This window comes from Xenopus laevis, chromosome 9_10L, assembly GCF_017654675.1.
Source record: "Xenopus laevis strain J_2021 chromosome 9_10L, Xenopus_laevis_v10.1, whole genome shotgun sequence".
NCBI lineage: Eukaryota > Metazoa > Chordata > Amphibia > Anura > Pipidae > Xenopus > Xenopus laevis.
In genome coordinates this window covers 78,425,460-78,446,264 of record NC_054387.1, presented here as the reverse complement: position 1 = coordinate 78,446,264, position 20,805 = coordinate 78,425,460, and the positions used below count along the sequence as shown (strand labels likewise).

General features: G+C 38.2%; 1 protein-coding gene and 1 long non-coding RNA gene across 2 annotated transcripts in view; one reads left to right on the top strand and one right to left on the bottom strand.

Moving 5' to 3' along the window:
• Window positions 1-419: 419 nt before the first annotated feature.
• LOC108701380 lies at window positions 420-4,602 on the bottom strand. The gene is made up of 3 exons (XR_001933161.2): window positions 4,474-4,602; window positions 2,111-2,244; window positions 420-625 (listed from the first exon to the last, which is right to left on the bottom strand). It is a non-coding gene; the product is annotated as an uncharacterized LOC108701380 (long non-coding RNA).
• Window positions 4,603-4,835: 233 nt separating this feature from the next.
• mtx2.L (metaxin 2 L homeolog) overlaps window positions 4,836-20,805 on the top strand; it is a gene marked incomplete at its 5' end in the record, with an annotated part of 49,988 nt that continues 34,018 nt past the window's right edge. The window contains 3 exon segments of the mRNA NM_001091003.1: window positions 4,836-4,945; window positions 15,657-15,704; window positions 17,662-17,708. Coding sequence (NP_001084472.1) covers window positions 4,906-4,945; window positions 15,657-15,704; window positions 17,662-17,708 — 135 coding nt within the window.

Below are 20,805 nucleotides of genomic sequence, written 5' to 3'. Positions count from 1 at the left end.
TTTACTTGAGTGCAGATTAATTTTTTGATGCAATCTACTATCCATCTGTAGATTCTTCAGTTAAAGGAAGTATTTTAGTTATTTCAGCAGCAGGTCTTCGGGGTTTACAACTATACTATATAAATATAAGATTGAATGGGTATCATTCTTTATAATACATGAGTGGTGTGTTTACTGTATTATAACATTATTAGTATAGTCACGCTCCAATGATAAAGATAATATTGTACAGTAGAACTAATGAAAAGAATCAAGACATCACCTTGGCAGCTGCTGGCACAATGAACCTGGAGCCCTCCTAATCTTTGTCAACTTTTATCTAAAAAGCTGATATACATTTGCAGCACTGCTGGCTTGTAAATATTTGATAGTATAGATTAAATTAGGAGTCTGAAAGAGACAAATAAAGAATGTTGGGGCAGTGTAAATAACATTTTTTATTCATTTATTTAAAAAGTTTAGTCCAATGGCATAAGGATTTGTCCTATGGGAAAATCTTAGGGAATCCCAACCATGAAATAATCGTCATGTGAGCCATAGACTTCATACTTTCTGTTGACAATAATGCAGCTGTGCCCCTGGCAGTTAGATCATCGTAACCCTCCTTCAGTGATTCAGCAGCCCCCTGAGAAAATATAACATGCCAATAAAAAATATGTTCTCATAAAACATAGGGTGATTATATACTGATGCACTTTCCTTACACTAGTCAAACAAAGCAACCTTGCTAATTAGGCTTGAAATATTCTTATATTTTTTGTTTGTTGCTATAACAGCTTCAGCCAAATACACACTTGGCTATGAAGCAATTATTCCTATTAAGTTGCTGTTATGGAAGCATCAGACCATATACAGTATAATGTGGCCCATCTCATTGTCAGGAACAAAGTTATTGTAGTAATTTAAATCAGTGAGCCTGTGATTTGGGAATATATCAACATACGTGCACTTATGTATAATACATGTTTATAAACGTAATTAAATATTATATTGAAATTATATCAACCAAAAAAAGTACCCAGTTCATGTGACTAGTGCTTAGTGGCCTAGTATGTGTAATTCATTAATATATTTTGAGTAGAATGAAGCTCATATCCTGGACACAGGCCACAGAACTTTTCAATCATTTTGTCAGACAGAGAGATATGATCAGCAGCAATTCCAGGTGTACTTACTCAGCACGCATCAAGAGAGCTGACTTGCATCCTCTGAGAATGCAGTTCAAAATGCCCTTCCTCGCAACTAATTTTAAAGTAATGCTATGCCATCAAAAGACAGAACAGGCAGTCTTTAAACCATTAAAAAAATACAGCTTACTATTTAAAGCAAATCATGCAAAGCCTAGAGGACTACAAGTACAGTACCTCTCTAGGGCAGGCCTAGGGACCTACATCAGAAATTAAAATAAGTTTTGCATTAGAAATGAATAGTTTTTTCTCACAAAGCAGCTATTCTGATATTGCTAATATTTTTGCTGTTTATGACAAAACATTCTGACCACAGCACCCCAAACCCTTTCTTAAAATGTGCCATTTACATCACTTTAGGATTCTGAATAAGAAAAGCTTCAAAATTCTACCTTCTTCTGTTGTAGAAATCAAGAACTGCTGTTTGCTATACAGTATCAAACTGAAGATGTAAGGGCAATTACAGTATAATCCCTAGAATTAGGTTGTCGGTCATTTGAAAAACCAAGAACACGCCAAATAACTGCAATACATGCAACTGCTGCACTAGACTGTTTGGTTTTACATTTTATAGAAGCATCCCATTTTTTTCATAATTTGGTAACATTATCCTAGTGCCTAAAATGTCAGCTGTACTCAACATATTTACTGCAGAAGGGGGGGGGCTGGTAAGATCCCACTCCCTCTTTGCATCAAATCGGATGGCTAGTGCACAAAAACGAGCAAGGGCACAGAGCTCTTGGCTGTAGGCGACCCCCATTTGCGGCTGGTAGGTTGCCCTGGACCTCCAGGAGTCTGGTGACTCTGAATTATGCTCCTGGGCCTGTTCCTATGAATAAACAACAAGAACAAGCAACTGTATGGGATTGGGTGTATACATGTCCATGTGTAAGGGACCTTATGGAGTTAGTTTGCAAATTTACCTCCAATTTGTTGGCTCTGACAGAAAATGAATGTATTCATTTGAAATGTCATCCAAACTGCCATGTCACCTCCAGAAGGACCTGTCATACAGTCCTGACATAGTGCTTAACAAGTCCAGCCACCAGCAGGGTTTCTGTGGCAAGAGGATAAGAGAAGGTGAAATGAAAGAGGTATGAGAAATAAAAATGAGACAATAAAAGTAAACTAACAGGCTGTAAGGTATTGCTGAAAGGGTTTTATTTGGGACTAGGGTTACCACCTTTTCAGGAAAAAAATACCTGCCTTCCTATATATTTATCTTTTTTCCCTATTAATAACATTGGGATCAACCATCACTTTTACCAGCCAGGTGGCAACCCTGTTCGGGACACAATATCAATCTGTATTTCTATTAATTAGGGGTCCGATAGCTGTACTATAAACTTAGCTGCAACGATTTGAACAGGACTGCAGGCAGCACACGGTTCTTTAAGGGGTAGTTCACCTCTAAGTAAACGTTTAGGGGGAAATTCACTAAAGGGCGAAGTGACTAATGTTAGCGAAAATTCACCAGCGTTACGTCATTTCGGGTCTTCGCCAATTTACTAACGGCGCATGCGTAACTTCGCTAGCAAAGGAGATAGACTCTAGCGCTACTTAGACCAGGCGAAGTTTCACTCTGGCGAAAGAGCATTACTTCGCAAATTCACTAAGATGCGCCTTTTACTCAACATTACCTGTTCTGCCAGACTTGCCTTCACCAGCTCAGACCAGGCGAAGTGAAATGGAATGTATAGGGCTTCTTCAATTTTTAGCTGAAAAATTTTCTAAGTCCCAAAAAACACTGGCGTCTTTTACTTTTTCAGGGTGATAGGCTGCAAAAGTCCGTAAAATTTTTTTGGCTACCTGGGCTCCCCCATACATTTCCTAACATATGGCACATAATCTATACACTGGGCTCATGTGTAGGGCAATATAACAACTTTATTTTATCTTATTAAGGTTTCTTGGGCTTGTGTAGTGTAATGTATTTGATACAACATATACTTTCCGCCTTATGCAAATTAACCCACGCTGGCGCAACTTCGATTTGCAATCTGGTCACTAGGTCCCCATTACCCTAGAAACCATGCAGTGATTTCAATAAGAGCAATAAGAAGAGAATTTTTTTTTTTAGAGGGTCAGGGACCACCAATTGAAATCCAGAAAGAGTCAGAAGGAGGAGGTAAATAATTCAAAAACTATAACAAAAGAAGACCAATTGAAAAACTGATTCGAATAACGCATTCCCTCTGTTCTACGATGACTACTCACTACATTTTACTTATTTATTTTTATTGAGTTCAACTGCATACACAACACAGGAATTCATTTTCACAGTATATGTAACCAAAGAGTGCATTTTAAACAACTACCCTCCTGTTGTATGGTAAATAGTACAGGGGAATACCTATGCTGCCACAGTTTTATGGGATCTCTCTGTACAGACTATGAGCAAACTTAAGGGCTGTTCCTGCTGAATTGTGCTTAGTACAGGGGAATATACTGCCATAGCTTTATGGGATCTCTCTGTACAGACTATGAGCAAACTCCTGCTGAATTGTGCTTAGTACAGGGGAATACCTATGCTGCCATAGTTCTATGGGATCTCTCTGTACAGATTATGAGCAAAGCTAGGAGGCCGTTCCTGCTGAATTCTGCTTATTACATGGGAATACCTATGCTGCCATAGTTTTATGGGATCTTTCTGTACAGACTATAAGCAAACTTAGGGGACTGTTCCTGCTAAATTGTGCTGTGACCATGTCCACTATGGGAGAAATATAGAAATATTGTATATATAGATAGTTAAATATTTCTTTTAGCTACTCCTAAAGTACAAAACCCATCTAAAAAAAAAAAAAAGACACTGATGCAATTTAATTTATAAAACCGAAAAGTAATTTAGCAAAATAAACACAGTTGCCATTCCATGTATAATACCCCTAAAAGCAGAATTAACACAGTGGGAATTCCATGTATAAATAACCCAAAAATGCATAACAGAAGAATGGTACAAATGCAATTTTTGCTAGTTAGGAAAGGGTTACAATTCACACGGCAGTGAGTGTAATTAAGATGATTTGTAGCCTTATGGAGCCAGCATTTTTTCTGCACTGATAGTCTGGGGAGAGAATGAATCTGCAGCACCATCGTCTGCCATCCATAGTGCCTGTTAACTGAGTACAAACAAAGTATAATAGCGCCTTTCTCCCCTGCCTGCAATTGACTCCAGTCATCTGTCCCGTAGCTGAGGGCACATAACGAACGCTCCTTCTCCCAGTCCCACCTCTCCCCTCACACTCACTCAAACCCCTCTTAGTCTGCCACTATTGTAACTTACAAAGCCAGCGAACAGAAACAAAAAGAAAACTGACAGTCCTGGGGGCGGGCTTCAGATCACTTAGTCGCATCAGTGTCACATCAGGGAACATTGGTAAGGGAGAAAGAAAGCACTTCATCACCAGCGCCAAAATGTCGACAAGACAGCAGAACTCCACTGCTAAATATAAATGATTTATTCTTTGCAGCTGACTAAAACCGGCACCACACGCTTCTTTTTCACTGTAACACAAATGATCCACTGACAAGTCACCAACAGGAGTCGGCTGGAAATGGAATGGCAGACAGTGAACGCACAGTCGCTCTCGTCGCCATAACTACTGGCGGAAATCGTCCAGTCACATGGACGCGAACTTCCTGTTATCGTGCCCTTAACCTTGCATGTGGAACGGAGGGTTTGCATTTGGACGGCTTGGTTATTCCCACCGGTGCAATGTCTCTTGTTACCGATGCGTTTGTCTCACAGATTGCAGGTAACGGGGGACTACTGCTTGTTCCGCCTGCTTCATAGCCTGTGTGTATATGCGAGTGGTTTAGGCCGCCACTTTAACCAGCAAATGTATGTAATATAACCTCTCTTTATGCTGTTGTAGTCGCGCTGTCTCGTATATTAGTTGCTGAAAACGTCTTTTTATTTAATACAGATAGTGGTGTACCGAGTTACTTATGGGTCACACCAGGCTACGTCCAGCATAGTCGTCATTAGTTTGCTCTACATCACGTCTTGTTTCTCCACCAGATACTGAAACCAAGGGCTTCCATTCATTTCATGTCCTTTTACCCTTGTCCCTGTGCAGTTGCTGCTCCTCAGACAACTAAGCAGAGACTCTGGCCGTTTCAAGCCTTTAATAGGCAGGACAGCACAGTCACAGTTTAGTTTATTAACCTTTAAAGGAATTGTTCAGGGTAAAAATAAAAACTGGGTAAATAGATCGTATGTGCAAAATAAAAATGTTACTAATATGGTTAGCCACAAATGTAATGTATAAAGGCTGGAGTGACTGGATGTGTAACATAATAGCCAGAACACTACTTCCTGCTTTGAAGCTCTCTCGGTTTCCACCGATTGGTTAAGAGGCAGTAACCTGAGGGGGAGCCACATGGGTCATAATTGTTGCTTTTGAATCTGAGCTGCATGCTAAGGATCAATTGCAAACTCACTGAACAGTTATTTCTCATGTGTCCCCCCTTTGTGGAGAGGCCACCAAGGCCCGGGCCTAGGGCAGCAAGATTTTAGGGGCGGCATGCTGCCCAATCACACCCTCATTGGTTTAGAAACACTGGGGATGCGCAAGAGATAAAATAGTAGGGATGCACCGAATCCACTTTTTTGGATTTGGCTGAACCCCTGAATCCTTCGTGAAAAGATTCGACCGAATATTGAACAGAATCCAAACCCTAATCCTGGGGCTGTTGCAGGTTGATCAAGTTTGCTGTATGATGCAGTTTTCCACCCATTTATGAACATGAACAATTTTGGAAATTTCTTAAAGGAGTTCACCTTTCAAACACTTTTTCAGTTCAGTTGTTTTCAGATTGTTCACTAGGAATAAAGAATTGTTTCAATTGTTTTTTATTGTTTTTCCAAAATCTTAAGTTTTTAAATTTTAATGTTCCTGTCTCTGGTCTGGCAGTTTAGTAATTCAGACGCAAAAATACACACTTGCAACATTTACAACATTTCTGCAACATTTCTCAGCAGCATCTGTGGAGTAATAGCAACTTTTGTATCAATTCTAACAGCTTTTTTTTGTAAAACCCAAGGAGTCTACTCAGCATGGCCAACTATAAGAAATATAAAAAAAAATAAATGTATCAATTTAGAACAGTTACAGAGTCAGCGACCCCTTCCAGAGCTACTTTAGAAAGGCAAAACTTTACACTTCAATATTAGAAAAATGGTCACACATAGAAAGTAATTGTAAAAAGTCTATTTCTTTATTTCTGGTGAAATAAACCAACTGAACTGAATGACGTGTTTGAAGGTGAACTACCCATTTAAATGGGACCTTTCACCCTAAGAAATTATTCCAAATCCTTTCCTATTAGTGTTAGTAGAGCAAAATACATTTTATTTACACTATATAAATGATTTAATTACTGTTTCATTTAGTCTTGAAATTCACAATCACAGCTAGCAGACAGATATTTAAAGTTATTAAAGCAATTTTAGATGGTAAGTAGGGAGGAGGAATGTGAGGAAGGCTTCTTTTGTCTGGGTGAGAGGTCCCCTTTATATGCTGTATGTTCATAATAAAACTTTAATTCTGTTTTGCACCCAGTGGTCCTTTAATCCATCGTATAATCAGTTTGATGCACCCTTTAGCAGTGTCCCATGTGAAACTGGTGTGTGAATGCATTAACTGTCCCAAAAATACAGCATCCACGATTAGAATTGTTTTTTCCCCTACTTTAAAGTCTAGCTATACTCATGTTTAGTTGTCAATGCCCTTGGCACTGTAGTATGAATACTTGGCTCAGCACTTGTACAAAATTAGATGCCCAGTTGCACATGACTGTGGATAGCTCCATTAAGGTGGTGAGGGATTGAATAGTTATTATACAGATACAGGTAGTAAATTGGAATCTGTATAGCAGCTCTGAGTTCTGCTTTTAGCTTATCTGTAAATTTCTCAGGGTGCAGTTTTTGTTTTTTTTACTACCGATACAGCATCAAAATAAAACATAAATTGGAAGGGAAATAACAAGTCATCTTGTAACTTAAAATGACTAATCATTTGCTTTAGGCTGTTGGCACATGGGGTGCACAATGATGCATTTTGACGACTCCCCATTGACATGAGCTAAAAATGCCGTAGGAATACTGGTGTTTTAGAGCTCACTAGAACATTTCTTGGCTAAAAAGAACCAGCAATTTGGTATAATGGTTGGCACTGCTGCCTTGCAGTGCTGGGATCCTAGGTTTTATTCCAACAAGGGCTCTATCTGGTGTTTGTATGGTTCAATGCTCATGTGGGTTTCCACACTCCCAAAAACATGCAGGCAGGTAAACTGGCTCCTTATGAAATTTACCATAGTGTGTGTGTGAAATTTAGCTTAGATTGTAAGCTTCACTGGGGCAGTGACTAATGTGAAGGACGTGTAATAAAATGGTACCATGTAAATAAAAATAACCAGAACTGGTGCTGGCACCGTTTGAAATTAAAGTCAATTGGAGGGGATGATTTGAGTATTACTGGCTCAGCACGCTGATATAAAGGAATTGTTCAGTATAAAATAAAAACTGGGTATATAGGCTGTGCAAAATAAAAAATGTTTTCAATATAGTTAGCCAAAAATGTAATGTATAAAAGCTGGATGTGTAACATAATAGCTAGAACTGTTTGCAGCTCTCTTGGTTTCGACTGATTACCAGGCAGTAACCTATCAGTGACTCGAGGGAAGGCCACATGGATCATAACTGTTTGCTTTTGGATCTGACCTGCATGTTAAGGATAAATTGAAAACTCATTGTACAGTTATGTCCCATGTGGACCCCCTTCAAGTCACTGACTAACTCAGATTTAGAGAGCTAAAAAGCAGGAAGTAGCGTTCTGGCTATTATGTTAGACATCCAATCACTTCAGCCTTTATAGATTGCATTTTTGACAAACTAACTATATTAGAAACATTTCTTTATTTTGCACAGCCTATTTATTTACCCAGTTTTTATTTTTACACTGAACTGTTCATTTAAGCATGAAGTACTGACATGGATTGGTAGCACACTTTCAGGTCTCACCACCGAAGAGAATGCATTGTGTTATACAGTATGTTAATAAAGGGTTCTTCCTATCTGTTTGTTGCTGTTGATGTTCTGTCATGGACAAGTGAGTGCAAGCTTCAGCTGCCCTTACATCCCAGCACAGTTATTTTATATAAAGGCATCCTGAGGGCTGATTTATGATCATAGGTGTAAAATAGTGTAAGTGCACTTTTCAGTACTGATTTACAGTCTTTGTGGTCCGAACTGACTCATAATAGGCCCTGACATTTCAAGTGCAGAGCCCCCTGCATGCCCAAAGAATGGTCACTATGGCATGTCACAGCAGCCCCTCTGGCATTTTGCCAGAATCTAAAGTTTGCTAGTCAGAGGTTTGGCTGTTAATGATATAGAAGAAGTACTTTGTGAACAAGCTACACTTTTCCTTTGGCTAGCAATGCTTGTAGAACCAGTGAGTAAGTGCTAGTATTGCCCCCCAGCTGGCTTTCATTTTCAGAACTGTTAGGACTAAGGATCATGAACAGAGCAAATCCATGTACATAAAATACTTGTAATTCCTATTAAGTGTTGTACCATTTTATTCAGCATTATTCTGGGAAGGTGGCCTTTAAAAGACTTGGCATGTGTATAAAAGTAGATACTGTTAGTAACATGAGCTGGTGAAAATTCCAGTTCCAAGTTACCACGGCAACTGGTTTTTATGATTAGGCCTCTGTGAAACACATTTGTGATGGAGAGACCCATACCCAACATACAGTGCTATGTATCAACCTGCCTATGTTGTCTGTGAAATTTTAGAACAATTTGCAGTTGGCGTTCTTTTTTATGTTCTGTGGATTTTTCATTTATTTTTAAATATTTGAATCTTCTGCAACTCTCCAGTGTGTGATTTTGTCTTGCAGTATGGTTCCTAGGGTCATGGACCCCAGCAATCAGACAGTGGTGTGAATGGTTGGCAAGAAGGTAACTAGTATAAGGCAAGAACTAAAATGCAAGAATAAAGAAGACACAATTAGTTTACTTTGTGACTTGCAGAGACCCTTATCCTAAATTATAAATCACTCCTGTTGGTTTGGAGCAGAGTTGATTTGCTTGGAGCTCCCTGTGCAACCAATTGTGATGCCTCACGCAGCTGTTATTACAGACAGTAAGGTGTCTATTGTTTATCATATACTACTCTGTTCAATAAAATGCAACATATTAGCCATTTTTATCCCCCCCGCCTGATGTTTTCTGATTCTTAGTGCCATACTCAGTACAGTTTTGTATTTTTATGTATGATCCCTCCTCCTGGTATGTTCCATATTTATTTTTTACACGAGTAAGTAAAAAGTTAGGGGCATTTCCCGGGATAACACTTAGGCTGGGGAGAGGAGGGAGGGGGATCTATGTAGGGTAGGGGCGTAGCGTTTTTTTTATCTTTAGGGTTTGCTTCTCCTTTAAAGCATTTATCTTGGAACCATTCAGTTATTTTTGTGTCTTTTGTACAAAGTGCTACCTGAGGGTATTCGGAGTTGTAGTTGCAAAAGTTGTACGGTATGTCTGATTTCCGTGTGATGCAGAACATCATTTGCTGTATTACACCCCAACAGTTATGATAAAGAAGTAGTGGGATGGATGGCATGGGCAGCATCTGAAATGAAAAGCATTATCACATGCTTAAACTGCACTCTCTAAATCGCTTTATATTGCTGTTTATGATATTCATCTGGTTTTCAATGGAATGTTTTTACTAGGGATACACCGAATCCAGGATTCGGTTCGGGATTCAGCCTTTTTCAGCAGGATTCGGCCGTATGCCTGGCCAAACCCAATCCAAATCCTTATATTCATATGTAAATTAGGGGAAGGGAAAGGAAGTAAAAAAATATTTTCCACTTTTTTTCTTTCTTGCCCCCTAATTTGCATATGTAAGTTAGGAGTTGGTTCGGTATTCGGCCAAATCTTTCACAAAGGATTTGTGGGTTTGGCCAAATCCCAAATATTCGATTTGGTGCATCACTATTTTTTTCTGTGTCAAATGCAGTTGGATTCTTCGTTTTTTTTTTTAAAGGTGCAAAATAAATGTATTATACATGTTCATGGGCTGTAGAGTTTGTCCAGCTGATTAGAATGGGACTTTTCCAATTGTAGGGAATTCTCCAAGATATATTGCAGTTTAAATAGTACATTGCCTTTGGCATACTAATGCAATAGGAAACTTAGATTTTAGGCTCCACGGGGCAAGGACTGATGTGAAAAATGTAAATTCTCTGTAAAGCACTGCTTAATAAGTTGCTGTTTTATGAATAAATATAGTAATAATAAATAGGTATGCTGTATAACAAACATGCAATGAAAAATACTCTTGTCCTGTGACTGCCTTGTTGTGTGTGGGAGAAGTAGGACAGCACCCTCAGTTTGCTTTGCATTTGTGTTGCTAGTACAGTTATGAACCAAACAATTGAATTATTGCTTTCTGGCCACAATCCAGTCAGTTGAATCACCCGGGAATGAGAGTGTCTGTGGCCAGTTTGTTTTTTATATTATTACCCAGACTGTTAAATAACAGAGGCTTTACGTTTTAGACACTTACAAGTTCCCATATCGGCATTATATATTGCCTTTAGTTATCATTCATCTTCTTTACTAGATTGCCTTCTCAGATATGTTTGCCTTTCCAGGTATGTATTTTATTAGCAGCTTGGTTGTCTTTCTGATTAATTAGGAAAATATTAAGATGGAATGGATTCTGCTATAAAATTATCTTCTTGAGATTTTTCTCCAATTTGCACATTTAATCATCAATATATCTAACAAACATCATTACTTTGAAAATAGCTAAAGACTAATTTCCCAAGTCTTGTAAATCAATTTAATAAGGCCAAAAAATTGCAGCACAAGCTGTAAGTTATTAGAAAATACCTTCTTTTTAGGCAGGTGATGTTTGTAATAAATTTTCTATCTGTTAAATATCCAACAACATGAATATTACTATCAATCTGATAAATTGTCTCCATCTTAATAAAACAAATATTATCCGTAGGGGTTTTTCTTTACATAGCAGCTTTGTATTTCTGTCTGGCTTCGAGAAGGCTTGACAGATATTCAAATAATTCAGACCACAAAATATCTCTACTTGTTCTAGACGGTGTTCATTCTTAGTCAGTGGGTTGTAAGTCCTATTGTCTTGCTTTGTTGACCCGTAGCAGCTTAATGTTTTCAATCAATTGATTTTTGGTATGCCTTATAAAATTGATCTGCCTTTTCATAAAGGTGGATGAAATTGGCAGATGTTCAGGGAGCTTATAATTACCAACTTCGGTAATACTTCCCTTATTGATTTTAACTAATGGAAGGGACCTTATTTTAACTGCTTAGCTCCTCAGTTCCTGTATGCTTTAAGTGCCTATGCCAAACTGGTACATATTGCATAGTATATTATATTGTAATTAACAGATTTCACATTCCGCTCAAAGAACTATTGTTTAGAACTTTTAGAATAATGCATTTTTACCATTCACCTTAAGTTTAATTGGTTGTATTTGCTTATTTTTCATTATTGTTCCAGTGTACATAAAAATAGTTTCCCAGAATAAAATCTTTAATCATTAATCTGCTTTATAATGTCCCCCGGCTAGAATCACCCTCACTGAAAAGGTACAGGTAGCTTGTGCAGTGATATCCTGTTGGAGCTGTATTAATATACAGTAGAAGAATTGTAGCTGAAGATTATTCATTGTCCATTTCATAGACTGTGGACTGAAACTGGCCAGACCACTTTGAACAGATGTTAAACAGCATTCTGTTTGAATTGCAAATGATCCTGCCATAGCACTGGAATTTTATCTACTGATCAGATTTGATATTGTAACTGAGCATTATCATGTATGGCCACCTGCAGTGTTTAGAGATACACATTTCAGTTGGGCCTTTTACACCATTTACACTAACATTAGACATGAAACTTCTTTTTTACCCTTGAGATATATGCACAATATGGCTATTGCAGTGCCTTTCCTACATTTTAATATTCTGTGTTCTTATGCCAATAGGGCTGCTGTAAGATGCCATAGACATTTGGGCCAGAGTGGGGCTATTTGGGCCGTTGTGTCCATGAAATGCAAAGGCTTATTTGAAATCTCAATCTGGACCTAAAAACAACCACACAACAAGTGTGCTCCTAACTATTTCCAGAAACTTTAAAAAAGTATATGTAATTCCTGGTTCTGTACACATTCTGTGAAATGTTTAGGGTTAATGCCAATTTAAATTGTTTTATATCTGCTTGAAAATGATTACATTGTTGTCTTGACTAATATCCATGGTGAGCTCCCAAGCATTTTATATATCCAGACACGTGGAATTCTGACAGCAGACAACTGCTGCCTTATCATAGTCACTTGTACTGACAACTTGTTTCTGTTTCTCTAATGCATTTGTTGTTTGTTCATATATCAAATGCATATTGCAAAAAAGCCACAGTAAAAGGCCTCTTGTGAGAATTACACTGTAATATGAGGCGGAATAGGAAATATTGTTCCCATTATTATTACTACATTTGTAACAATCATACAGTGCAGTAAATGAAGTTGGCAGTATGTAAAATGCACTGCTGAATTTCTACTAATTAAATATATAGGATACAAGGATATGTGTTAAAGCTCCATGCTGTTTTATTTACCTGCACAACTGCCTAGAGGAGTCTACATGCCAACAATAAACCGAGTTCGACTTCATTACAGCATGAATGATAAGTTTATATGGAGTTATTAATCCATTAATCAACTTGATGGATTGGAAATATGACAGAGCTGAAACTCTGTGTAATTTCCATGCATACTCTTCTGCAAATGTTCTTCATACAAGCCAGAAATTGATGCTATACACTTAGCCATTGGCTTGTAACCAGTGCTGTGCTAGGTGGCTTCTCAAGTGTGGAGCCACATCATATTGCAGTATTTGGCTTTGTGTTCTTGGTGAGGCCATACTGATTTTGCTGCTTTTGAAGTGAAAATGTTAGGATGCTGTGAGACATTTGAAATCGAAGTTATTAAACGGCAGCTCATTTTCAAAATTACCTTTTAGTATGACCTCAACAATGCTATTCTGAGTTAATTTGCAGTGGGTCTTCAGTTTTTATTAGGGATGCATCGAATCCACTATTTTGGATTCGCCCGAACCCCTAAATCCTTCACAAAAGATTCGGCCAATTTCCGAATCCAAATTTGCATATGCAAATTAGGGGTGGTAAGGGGAAAACATTTTTTACTTCCTTGTTTTGTGACAAAATGTCACACGATTTTCCTCCCCGCCCCTAACTTTCATATGCAAATTAGGTTCGGATTTGGTTCGGCCGGGAAGAAGGATTCGACCGAATCCTGCTGAAAAAGGCTGAATTCCGAACCAAATCCTGGATTCGGTGCATCTGTAGTTTTTAATTTATTTTTTTAATGATATACCCTTTTGCTCAGCAGGTCTCCAATTTATAATTGAAGTAATTAAAGTGGCCAATAACCTTCAAATAGACTCTTTGTATGATTTTTAGCTATACAAGCCAACCGTTGCTTTGTGTTCCTGGGCTTTAAGATGTTATTTTGAGCAACATTGAGAAATTGGACAAGTGCTGTCTAAATTTCAATCATCAAAACAGAAAAAATTAAACCGACAAAGGTATAAAACTGCTTTACAGCAACAGGGCATAGTAACCAATCATGCATTAGTTTTGGTACTTGAACTGCTCTAGAGCAATCAGATTAAATGATTGATGGTTGCTGCAAGAAGTTTAGTCTCCCTATTCCTTCCATCTACATGTGAATGGACCATCTGCTAACCTTTAAGTGACAGGTACCACTGTCCTGGTGTTAAAGTCCACTTGTGAGAATCATTGGCTCAACAAGCAGATCATCGGAGTGCCCGAATCTAGCAATACCAAATTAACTGCTGGACTATCATTTGGAATGTGTCTTTGCAGGGAAATGCTGCAGGTATCACTTGCCATTGTCCCGAAAGAATGCGTTTGTGTGCACTGGGACTAGTCCCGTTGCCTGCCATTGTTGCCAGTGTTAAGCAGTCTTCATGTTTGAATGCTGATCAAAATACCTGAGGGCTTATTTGGGTCTGCAGGTTCAGTGAGCAAAGTTTTCAGTGCAATCACAGTTTTTTTTGCCCCAGAATTCCAGCGTCATTGTGGGCGCAAGGTGGCCCTGCACCTGTTGCTATATCAGTAAATTGGAGCAAGTTCATTTAGGTGCAAGTTCACTGTTCCCATTGATGCTGGGTGAAAATGGAATGCTGGAGCTACTGCCTGATCAATAGGTGGTAGTAACTCCAAGGTTCCCCTGCATAAATAGGTGCAGCACCCAAATCGGAACAGAAGGCAGGAAGGACTGGGCAGCACAGAGCACAAACATATCAGAGTGGAAGAAGCTCATTTTGATGCAAGAACCATTATTGAAAAGGGTGCCATGTGCACCTGCAGGGAAATTTGTGGGACGACTGCTCTTGCAGTATAAATTACCCCTCTGGCGTAGTATAGTCTTAAATGCATATTAAAAATTAACTTGCAGGCTATAACCTCATCAAATATTATTAGAAAGTTTTCTGTTTTTTTTAAATTAGCAATTGAGCTGTATGATGCCTTTTACAGGGTACAGTAAATACTCTAGAAGCATGTTATTTGGTGTATATGTGAAACTATACAAGAGCTGCCATATAGGTTGCCTTGATATAGACAGTCTGTATTTAGTTAATTTCGTTTTAGAAGGTTTTTTAAATGTTTTTAGTAGATGATGTATGAAGATGCAAATTACAGAAAAACCCTTACCTGAAAAAAACACCCAGGTCCGGATAATAGACCCAGTAAAAAATATTTTTAGCATCCGCTCTGAAAATAGTTGAAAAAAAACTGGCATTACAAAATCCATTGTATAGCTATGCACTTAATTCCTTTTCATAGGATCAAAAAAATAAATACAAATATGGGACCTAGTATCCAGAATGACTGAAACCTTTAACCTTAATACTACAGTAGATATAAAAAAAAACCTTAAAGGGCTTATGCTAGCTAAGTGAATGTCAATTACAAGATAGACTTAATCATAAAGTGAAAAAGAAAATCTGTCAGAAATAATTTAAGTTTTTTTTAAATAGGAAATGAGAAATTGCATGTTTTAGAGCTTTTGGATATCTGGTGTGTGTATATATTTTGTTTATGATGCTTTACAGAGATTGTATATCTTGTATATCATGCATATCAGCCCCTGCTCCAGCCAGTGGAGTTAACAATCTAAGGTCTCTATGAGGGTCACATCAAGGTTAATATATAAAAAAATCTAGTCATTTATGTCTGCTAAGAAAATTTTGCAACAATTAATACCCTTGGAGATAGTGGCATTTAAATGTTCTGCCCCTGTTCTGTAAACAGTTAACAACATCACAAGAGCTCTGCCTTTATTCTTCCCTCTCTTTATTTTCCACAGCTGTCGAACCTTGGCCTGGAAATGCTGCACTCTATCAGCCGATGAAAAGTGAGTATTACTAGTTTAGGTTCCCTTTAAATTCCCTTAAAATAACGAAGCGTTTAGAAGGAAGACTGATGATGGGTATCATTTCGAGCACAGGTCTGTAAAATCTTTACCAAATGCAGTCATTGTTATTGACTTGGCTCTATGGCTGCCGTTGGCAATATGAAGTGATACGGACACAGGTAAGGTTGGCATGGTTACGGCTGTAAAAAAGCTGAGCAAGCATATATTTGAAATATCATGGTTAATGGATGGGGGAAGGGGTAGATGGAGAAGGAGCTGCTGGAATACACAGACTGGAGTGGTCTGTGCTCCCTTTAGAAGCTCTTCATATATCATCAGATTACATTATTGCCCGCATTTGGGGATCCGCAGCCTGCTACAATTGTCAAAAGGCTGCAAAGTAATGAAGACTAATAGATGGCAAACCATCGTCTTTTAGGCATTGAATTTTTATTGCAGTGATCTTGTCATTTCTCCTTTGTCTGATGGCCTCGAACACACTATGCAATATCAGCTGCAACCTTCTTTTTTATGATGGAAAATTAAAATTCATATGTTCTCTGCATTTTTATATAGATGCCATGTTAGTGGAAACAGTTCCATGTAAAGTGAAAATGCTCTGTTTTTATTTGCAGGGATTGGGTAATACACCATTTTTTCTATTAAAAAAAAAACATTTTTTAAAGCACATTTGTGGATTGAATTTTCATTTTTGTTAGTTTGGGGACTGTTTAAACCTGTAAAACTTTCTATTTCCTGCTGCACACATTTTCTTTGCACATGTAAAACCAGTGCAGGGTGACCTACAACAGTTAAATGTTTTTATGTTGTGAATAGAAATAGGTGGTGTATATGTAAATGGAGAATTCATTTGTGTTTGAGTGGCTCCTTTATTAATGAATGGCACAGATGCTACTGTTTTCTTTTGGTCTGCAGACAGCTTTATTGGTGCAATTGTGCAAATAGCAGCTGCTTGCACGTTTTTAAGGAAAACCATGTTTTTTTTTTTCGTTTGTTTCCTATTAAAATAGTTTTTGCCAATCCTAGTACACCCAGGCTTCTCCGTTTCAGATGTTTACCGGTTCATTAGCCTAAATTTTATTACTGAATTGGTGACTTACACTATCATTGCTGTTGTATGACCAAACGCTAAAGTCTCAAATATTTACTCACAACAGTAGCAATCAAAAGCCATCCTTTCTGGAGCTTTCCAAATTGGCTGCTCTCCTACTACTCCTTAAAACTTTTTTTTTTTTACAAAAAATAATATATTTATATTGTGTGTTTTTTAAAAGTCAGAAGTGGTGGTACTAATGTGAAGGTTGTGGAAAGGCATACCAGTTCTATACTTTACAGTGGAGAATTGTAAATATTAATTTCTCCCTCTTAGCTGTGCGTTTGGTTTGCAGCAACAATAAAGACGTGGAGTAAGTACTAGTACTGTACCCCAAAATGCAATTTACTTTAATCTTGTTTAAAAGAGTTATGAAGCTAACATTCCTCAGTTGTAAGAGGGCAATGTTACAGGCAGACATCTGTCAGTGGAAGTTATTGGTTGGGAATGCTGAATTTGATGTTACAGCTGTTTATTAACTGGGTAGTTCACCTTTAACTTAACTTTATTGTGATGTAGACTGTGTTATTCTTTTTTTTTTGTGAGTTTTGAATTATTCAGCTTTTATCTCAGCAGCTATTTGGTTGCTAGGGTTCAGTAAATCCTAGCAATTAGGCAGTATTTTGAACAAGAGACTGCAATATGAATAGTAATGTAACTGAGAAGTAGTAAAAAGTAACAATACTTAATAACAATATATTTTTAGCCTCCGAGCAATAATTTTTTGATTGCTGTGGTGACCCCATTTGATAGCTGTAGCAGAAAAGCTATAATATATAATATAGGACCTTTCTAGAAAGACTTTTGAATTGTTAATGCCTATTCAATTTTTGTCTCTCTCAGGTGAACAGGTTTTGCTGTCTGATAATGCGTCATGTCTTGCTGTTCAGGTAATTATCTTTTTCGTAAAAATAAAACCTATAATTTTGTATTAAGTTAGTGTGACCAGTAATCCAAAATTGTAATTTTTTTTTAATCTTCTGTACACTTCTTTTTTTGTGTATGCAATATATTCTGTATACAAAATTTGTGTGTGCTTTAGTGTTGCCACCTTTTATCCCGGTATAGACCAGGCAGGGGGCGGGGCTGTGATGTGGAGCGGGCGGCTGTGATGCATAGGGGGCTTTGCCCGGATGCAGAGGGGGCAGACCATGATGTCAGGGGTGGTGCTACAACGCGGCGATTGGCCGATCGTAGTGTCAATCGTAGAGAATCCTGCCCGGTTTTCCTAATTTGGAAAACCGTGCAGGCAGTTTTGACCCAGGCAGCCCTTCAATTTACCGGGCTGTCTGGGTCAAAACCAGACAGGTGACAACCCTAGTGTGCCTGCACTAGTACACAGCTTAGGGCAGGGGCACATGGGCAGATTCGGGAGATTTAGTCGCCTGGCGACTAATCTCCTCTCCTTCAGGGCGACAATCTACCCGAACTGCCTTCACCCTGCCTTCCGCCTGCTAAAATGAAAAATCGGCTGTGCCAATGCCCTCGCGACGCTTTGATTTCTGAAGTTTCCTCATTTCGCCGTGAGTGCCATTGCGCTGGCGTCTTCTCATTATCGCAGGGGGAAGGCAGTTCAGGGAGATTGTCGCCCCGCAGAAGAGGCGATTAGTCTTCAGATGACTAAATCTCCTCGAATCTGCCTGTGTGCCCCTGCCCTTATGCTGAACATGTGGTCTCGCCTACAGCCACTTTGTTTTCAGCGACTTCTAATAGCTATAAACATATGTATGATGATCTTATCACAATAACTTGATTTTCTAATTAAGGGCTAGTTTATGATAGATGCTCAGATTTTAATAGTTTGGCCAATATTAGCCTTTGTCACTGACCATCTGTGCGTGTATGGCCTCATTTGGCGCTAGCGTTGAGATCAATGGTGTAAGATCACAGTAAGTCTGTTAAATATACCAATACTACTTAGCAGCAGGTGGATTGGGCATTTGCAGCCCTGGATGTGTGAATCTGCATTTTTCTAATCCAGAATGCCTATTCTTTAATTGGCAAACCCAAGGTAAAACCTTGAGAGCTCCGGCAACTTTAATGCCTAAGCATTCATATAGAGCTCATGGGAAGCCCATTAGCTTCATATTTCCCAATTCTTATGTCATTATTTTGTTGTCTGAATTCATTTTATTGTGAGGCTGTCCTTTAACTGAGACAGCAGTGAGAACAGATACAGTAAGGGTGCAAATTTTTAGGTATGATTGTGTTTTGTGGATAGTTCCAATCTAACAAACATTAATATTTTAAAGTTTCACTTAATAATAATATTTTAGACAATTACGGAGGGTTATTTATTAAGGATCGAGTTGTGTTTTGAAAATTCATGGTTTAGAGGTCATTTTGTTTGGTCAAGAATCACATTTTCGGGTTAAAAAAAAAGTTTTTTTCAGATTTTTTTTTTTTGAGATTTATTATATCTCGACCCTGGAAATACACCTTCTAAAAACTGTTGAGGTCATGTAGGAGGCAGAGGCCTCTTTAACCATTTGAAGAAGTTAATAGCCTTCATGATGTTCACGGTTTTTTTTTTTTTTTGGAGGGTTTTGCCCGAAAAAATTCAAGCGATTCGAGTTATTTTCCCACTGAAAACTTTATTCATTAATACGTTTTTTGCCCCCTAAAATTAGAAACCATTCAAATTCAGTTAATTTGAGGTATAAAAATCTCTTAAATTCAACCTTTGATAAATAACGCCCATAGACTATAAATCATACTTTTACATATTTTACAAGATGCCTTTGATTACTTATAGTATAAGTAGGTACAATGGGCTAGGAACTTAACCCTGTTTTAACTATAACAAACAAGGTAAAGTTGTCCTCACAACTAATTTTTAAAAACATTAAGCAGAGATGCAATGAAGTTGTGACCACAAAATTCACATAGAGAAATACAAGAGTCCTCTGCATTCAAGCCATTATCAATATATTAAGGACACTGAAATATTTTGTGCCTTAAGCTACTAAAATGCCTTACCCTTTAAACAGGGATTGTTTGTTCATATATTGCAATATACTTAAGCTGGCCAACTACGTCGGTCATCCACGGTATGGCCAGCCTACACTCAACTTGCATATGATTCATTAAGAATTCTATTGCTTCGTTATACCTTTAACAAAGGGACTACGTTTTACCTGCAACATATTCTGCTTTCAAAGTAAAACTCCCAAACATGGTAACCCTTTTATTGGCCACCACTGGGATCACCTGACTAGCTGGAAAGGGTGGGAGCTACAACATGGAGCGGGGGTGCAAATTCACATAGAGGTCCTCTGCACTCAACCCATTATCAATATATTAAGGACATTAAAACATTTTGTGCCTTAAGCTACAAAAAATGTTTTACCCTTTAAACAAAACAGGAATTTTTTGTCCATATATTGCAATATATTTAAACTGGCCAACCCTAACCCTGTTTTAATAAAGTAAAAGAAATTTCCTATGTACTGATAGAGAAAATTGTCTCCCATAATTATACCTTCTAGGACAGTGCTGTCCAACTTCTGTGGTACCGAGAGCCATGTAGCACACCAAAAAACCAAATGGTTGGTGCTCGTTGCAGGGATATCACTCATTACTCATATGTGAAAAAAGTTGTCATATTAAGACATACCCTTAAATCCATATGTCTCACCCTCCCCTGTGGATAACACAGCACCTTATGGGCTCCTAACAAAATTTTTCAAATGCTAACAAACCCCCAGAACAAATACCAGACCTATGTTCCACAAGCAGCGTATGGCACGCGCAGGCGGTATATGGCGCACACAGGCGGTGAATGGCCCATGCTGGCGGCATATGGCACACGCAAGGACCATAGGGCAGGCAAAGTATGGCACACGCAAGGTTTTTTTGGGGGTTTTTGGTGGTGTGAACAAGAGGTGTTACAAGTGTGAACAATGCAGGAGGGATTACATGTGTGAACAATACAGAGGGTTACAGTCTGAATTTGAGGTTTAAACAATGCAGGGGCCAGTTAATGTC